Below are 6,370 nucleotides of genomic sequence, written 5' to 3' on the forward strand. Positions count from 1 at the left end.
GTGTGTGTGTGTGTGAGGTGCTGTAACGGGGTGTGTGTAAGGTGCTGTAACGGGGTGTGTGTAAGGTGCTGTAACGGGGTGTGTGTGTGTGTGTGTAAGGTGCTGTAACGGGGTGTGTGTGTGTGTAAGGTGCTGTAACGGGGGGTGTGTGTGTGTGTGTGTAAGGTGCTGTAACGGGGTGTGTGTGTGTGTGTAAGGTGCTGTAACGGGGTGTGTGTGTGTGTGTGTATGTGTTTGTAAGGTGCTGTAACGGGGTGTGTGTGTGTGTGTGTATGTGTTTGTAAGGTGCTGTAACGGGGTGTGTTTGTAAGGTGCTGTAACGGGGGGTGTGTGTGTGTTAGTGATGCACGATATATCGGCCGCCGATATAATATCGGCCGATATGGTCATTTTTTTACACATCGGTATCGGTCCGATGTCAAAATAGGGCCGATGTGAACAAGCCGATAATCATTCCTGTGTATTTGACGTGTGTGTAGCGATCCAAGCGTGTTATCTGTCTACACTGAATCCGTTAAATATGCCCTTCTATTGCATCATATTTCTTATTTAAAATAGCAGGGCAAGAAGACACTGCAGCATCTGACAAAAGTTATTTCAAAAAGTTGCGTTGTATCGCGCTGCTCGCGTTGCTTGCAGTCAAGTTGATGGCTGGCTTGCATGTCATGTCACGCCTAGCACATCTCTCGCGGTAGGCTAAATATAACTGTGTATCAGGCAGAATGTAATTATATGGTCGTAATAGGAATTTAATAGGGCTGTAACAATATGCGATTCAAAACTGAAATCGCAACACTCATATCCACAAACCTGTGTCGCGGTGTGAAAAGGCAGAACCGACACACCCTTTCTAGTGTCTAGCAGTGCTTTGCAGCTTACGCGGCCGCATAAACAACACACATCTCCCACTTTACTTGGAGGTAGCCTACGTTGCTTTCATTGTAGACTTTACCAAACCGTATAAACCCCCTGTTAACCTTTCCTGCTTTGTTTCAGACCGTAGTCAGAAACGCAGGGGATTCGTTATTCGAGGGCCGATGTTATAAGATAAAATAACGTCGGGGTCACGGTCTCATTTCTGATGAGCAAAATACACGAGCTGAACTTTATGGAGTTTTATTTCGGACAGTAACACCGCTCACACTGCGTACAGACTCCAACTTGAACTTCCACACTCTCTGCTCCAGTCGCATGCATACACTTCCTCACACTATCTCCCTCCTTCCCAGCTTCCCACACACACACACACACACATGGAGCTCTCTTAAAGGAGCCGCAACACCATTTTACAACACCCCTCTCTTTGCCCCGCTCTCTCTCGCTCACTCAATGGACACGCGCGACTCGGCCAACGCAATCCAAATAAAACATTACAATCGTGAAAGCAAGAACTCATAGAAGACGACTAGCTAAATTACTATTAAATCTGCTTAGCAACATTAGCATGCTGCACATATTTGTTTAAAACTCTTGGTTTCAAGTTGACTGATCATCTCAATACCAATGTTTCCCAAAAGTGCCTGTACCAAGGAGAACAAGTATTACCTTTAAACTTAAACACACATGGGGAAACTGAACAGTCCAATCAGTAGACTATGATAAGCTAGCCAACTATGCTACTATGCTACTTTGTTTACAATATTTCCAGGCTTCAACCACACAGCTGAATTAAAGAGGGAGAGTTGTAATATAAATAGTAGGCCTATAGTGTGCCATACCTATAGGCTAATCTGCATAAAGTGCTGTCATAAATATCAGACATTCAGTATTCTCTCTTTTTATATCAGGATATAAAATAATACAGATATATTCTATTAGATTGTAATCCTCTGGTGTTCTAAGGTAGGCTATTGAAACGTTATTTAAAAAAATATTTCCATTTTGGAAAATAGCTCTTTATTTGATTATCATAAGAATGTGTTTTCTATACAGATATATCGACATCGGTAAATATCGGTATCGGCCATAACAGCAAAATTAATATCGGTTATCGGTATCGGCCACAATTTTCACATCGGTGCATCACTAGTGTGTGTGTGTGTAAGGTGCTGTAACGGGGGGGGGTGTGTGTGTGTGTGTGTGTGTAAGGTGCTGTAACGGGGTGTGTGTGTGTGTGTGTGTTTGTAAGGTGCTGTAACGGGGTGTGTGTGTGTTTGTAAGGTGCTGTAACGGGGTGTGTGTAAGGTGCTGTAACGGGGGGTGTGTGTGTGTGTGTGTGTTTGTAAGGTGCTGTAACGGGGTGTGTGTGTGTGTGTGTTTGTAAGGTGCTGTAACGGGGTGTGTTTGTAAGGTGCTGTAACGGGGTGTGTGTGTGTGTGTGTGTGTCTCTCAGCACAGGTGCAGCAGTGATGGGGACCCCCCCCGCCGCGTCCCTCCTCCCCGATGTCCTCTGACCCCGCCCCTCCCCTCGTCTCGGACACCCACAGCGCCATGGCAACGGCTACGGCAACACTGGGCTGCTGCAGGTGACCTCGCCCACCGCTCTCTCATCGGCTCTCGGGAGGGGGAGGGGCCTGCGGAGCTGAGGGCTTGTGAGAGCCAATCAGAAGCCTCCTCCTGACACCTCACCTGCTCCACATGAACTGTGTGTGTGTTGTGTTCCATGTGTGTCATCTTACTTTACGCTAACGCTACGTCATCATCTTGCCATATTGATGTAGAACGGTTGAAGTAACGTGGAGGCTTTTAAGGTTAAATATTTTTTAGTCTTGTTTATTGTTTTTGTTTATTGCGGTGAGCGTGCAAACCCCTCCCTTATTTATTTAATCTTTCACCCCTCAATGGGAAGCTCAATTGCTACTGGCGTCCCGGGAGGAGATATTATGGGATGTGCTCACATAGATGCGATTTGGGAAGCTGTCCTACGGCAAGGAGTGTGTGTGTGAGTGTGTGAGTGTGTGAGTGTGTGAGTGTGTGTGTGTGTGTGTGTGTGTGCGTGTGTGCGCGTGCACCTCATACCTGTAAAATATCAATGTAAGAACCTGTTGTACTCTGTGAATACTTTGGTTGGGCGGAGATATGATCATGCAAAAGATGTTTTGATGAAGCTAATTCATGTCCTTTTGTTTGTTTGTTTTGTTTGTCTTTTTGAAAAAGATTTTCTGTTGGAAACGTGGGTAATGTAGTCTTTTGGAAAACGTAAGGGTAATTGTAGTCTTTTCAAGCAAAAAAGAGACAAAAAAGCTTTTCACTTGTCCCATGTTCCTTTGGGTGATCTGTACAACGCTCCTCTGTAGGAGAGACTGGGCCAGACGCACTCACCAGGACAGAGGAGAGGAGTAGTGAGGGGATGAGGAGGAGGAGGAAGGGGGGGGAGGGGGGGGGAGGAGTGAAAGATGAGGAGGAGGAGAGGAGGAGTGAGGGATGAGGAGGGGAGGAGGAGGTGGGTGTGCTGGAGATGAAAAGATGGAGGGACTACGGTTTAGAACACTGGCCACAGGTTGAGTCACAGAAACGGTGTGTGTGTGTGGGGGGGGGGGGGGTTGTGTGTGTGCAGTCTGATCCAGCTCCTGCAGTCCGTCTGCAGAACCGACCCAAACGGAACCGGATGAGCGGAGTGTGTGTGTGTGTGTGTGTGTGTGTGTGTGTGTGTGTCACGGTGGAGCCTCTGACCACATGCAATAATGTCCCTTCTGTGTAGTCCTGTATTTTTATATTAGTAGTATTTCAGCTGAGTGAAGGAGAAAGTGCCTGTAGACTGTCCAGATAGAGTCCTGAGGGGGGGAGAGATGACCGAGGATGCTGGGAAATGTAGTCCTGAGGAGGGGAGAGATGACAGGATGATGGGAAATGTAGTCCTGAGGAGGGGAGATGACCGAGGATATTCTGTCAGGCAGACAGAATAATGAGTGATGTAGTCTTGAGGGCATTTTACTGAGAATGATGGGAGATGTAGTCCTGTGTAGGTGGCACAGAGAAGTTCTGGTAATGGGCACAAAAGTAATGATTGGAAATGTAGTCCTGTGGAGATGGCTGAGAGGATGATGGGATATGTAGTCCTGTGGTTCGTTAGTATTGGGAGAGGATGCTGGGATGCGTAGTCTTGTGGTTCTTGGGTATTAGCAGAGGATTATGGGATATGCAGTCCTGTGGGTCTTGGGTATTGGCAGAGAATGTTGGGATATGCAGTCCTGTGGCTCTAACTTGGCACTTGGTTTCCATGGCAGCGGTGGGTGAGGCTGTGTTTTTGTATCGTGAGCTCAGCGGGAGTCTGGGAATGTTTGATGGTCGCTCGAGCGTTTGCTCGTCAGGAGAATTTGTATAGATAATTGTGAGCTTTATTTTTCGACAAGAAGGATTTGTGATGTAAGGTGACTGTTATGCCGTCTCCGTGGTGATGTAAGCTGACCGTTATGAAGTCTCCGTAGTACAAAGTGTGTAAAGTTCAGCAGAATACAGAGTAGGATCGGGCCCCACAGTGGTGTTTGTGTGTGTGTGTGTCTTTTTTTTTTCTCTTGGAGCGGAGTTGGAGTGTGACAGTCATGTGTGTGGAGAGAGAGAGAGAGAGAGAGAGATGGAGAGCAGGAGAGATAGAGAGAGCAGGAGAGATAGAGAGAGCAGGAGTGAGAGATGGAGAGCAGGAGAGAGAGAGAGAGAGAGAGAGAGAGAGAGAGAGAGAGAGAGACAGACAAAGGTGAGGCACATATGAGACGTGTAGACGTGTGTGTGTTTGTGTGTTTTACTCTTGATTTGAAGTGCTCTTAATTTCTCAGCCCTGAGTTGTTGGAGTAGAAGAGTTTCTGACCTCGCCAACCCCCACCCGACACATTTAATCCCCCCCCCCCCCCCCCCCCCCCCCCCGCAGATCTGAACTCTAAACCCCCCCCCCCCGAGGCTCTCAAGAACTACCTCACTCTGCAGAGTCCCGAGCAGGTGCGTGCGTGCGGGCCGTTGGTCACCGTGGAGACAGATAGACTTATTTATTTATTTGGAACGTGTACAATGATCAATGTTAGGAGAACTTAGTTTTGTACATTATGTAATCTTCACCTGGAAGTAAGAGATCGGATTATGTATTTTATTTTTTCTTTGATTTTTTTTTCTTTGATTTTTTCTTTCTTTTTTACATTTCATGTGCAATACCTTCTGTAGTGTGTGCTGGTGGTAGCTCCTGGGTGTAGCCATGGTAACGGTAGTTGTGTGTGTGTGTGTGTGTGTGTGTGTGGAAGTGTTTCTTGGGTCAGTCCGACTCTCCCAGCCTCTGGCATGATGTTACAGAAGCAGTCCTGGCCACACACACGCAAGCGTGTGTGTGTGTGTGCGCGTGTGTGCGCGTATGAGTGTGTTAGAGTGAGGCAAAGTGTCTGTGTTTGTGTGTGTGTGTGTGTGTGTGTGTATAGTGAGGCAGAGTGTCCCAGAGAGTCTCATGGTCTCTCGTCACAGTCAGGCACCAACCACGAGTAAAAATAAACAAACAAACAAACAAATAAATAAACAAATCCTGAACAACAGCTGAACTCCACCTTGTGAACGTGTGCTGCTGGTTTGTGAGGTCTGCTGATGGCTGCAGCCCTGCGGGTGTGTGAGCGGCGCCCCCTGTGGTGGGGGAGGGGTGCTACTGGACCAGCCCTGACCGCTGCCCTGAGGGGCTTCACCAAACATGGCCGCCAATAAAACCTGCAGTTTGCACACACACACACCTCTGGTGGTCTGCTCCGTCTTTTACTCACCACACACACACACACCCCTCTGGTGGTCTGCTCAGTCTTTTACTCACCACACACACACACACACACACAGTCTTTTACTCACGCCACACACACACACACACACACACAGTCTTTTTTTTCAACTCCACACACACACACACACACACAGTCTTTTACTCAGACCACACACACACACACAGTCTTTTACTCACCACACACACTCCAAGAGTAGACCATGCACTTTTAAATTGTAAATTAAAATGTAGGGTCTGGGCACTCACCGTTTGCAGCGCTCAGTCCGAGAGGCGGGATAATCAGTTGTCTTTCAAATTCCCTCTGCACGCAATAGGACAGCGGCAGCACTATGAGTCCCATGCGTTTCCCACCAGTTGGCTAGTTCAAACGTTTGCCAACTTAATAAAAGCTTAACTCGTGTCACACTGTTCGCCAACAGCAACATCCATCTTATTTGTTTTCAAGTAGCAGGGAATTCAAGCCAAACCATTGCAACTCTGCCATCAATCATTATGTTAAGCCCACCTAACGACTCTATACTCGATTTCATTGGCCTGATTGAGTTTCAATTTCTGGAGCTCACAAGCCAACGGAGAGTTGCTAGACTAGCCCTGGCAGCAAATGTAATTGGCCCGCTAGGGGCGCGTCTAGATTTCTAGGCTAGCTATTAACTGCATATTTACTACAAATCACTGTTTGGAAGAAAA

At 47.3% G+C, this 6,370-nt stretch overlaps 1 protein-coding gene across 5 annotated transcripts in view; it reads left to right on the plus strand.

Moving 5' to 3' along the window:
• mapk8b (mitogen-activated protein kinase 8b) overlaps positions 1-5,636 on the plus strand; it is a 29,231-nt gene extending 23,595 nt beyond the window's left edge. For 2 of the 5 annotated variants that reach the window (XM_042086003.1, XM_042086002.1), the window contains exon 12: positions 2,338-3,186. In XM_042086003.1, coding sequence (XP_041941937.1) covers positions 2,338-2,393 — 56 coding nt within the window. In that variant the 3' untranslated portion in view covers positions 2,394-3,186. Of the gene's footprint in view, positions 1-2,332; positions 3,187-3,557; positions 4,439-5,135 lie in introns of those variants that run through there. The other 3 variants (XR_006030727.1, XR_006030728.1, XM_042086004.1) reach the window with 3 other exon arrangements.
• Positions 5,637-6,370: the final 734 nt, after the last annotated feature.

The sequence above is a fragment of the Alosa sapidissima genome, chromosome 3 (genome assembly GCF_018492685.1).
Source record: "Alosa sapidissima isolate fAloSap1 chromosome 3, fAloSap1.pri, whole genome shotgun sequence".
Classification (NCBI taxonomy): domain Eukaryota; kingdom Metazoa; phylum Chordata; class Actinopteri; order Clupeiformes; family Clupeidae; genus Alosa; species Alosa sapidissima.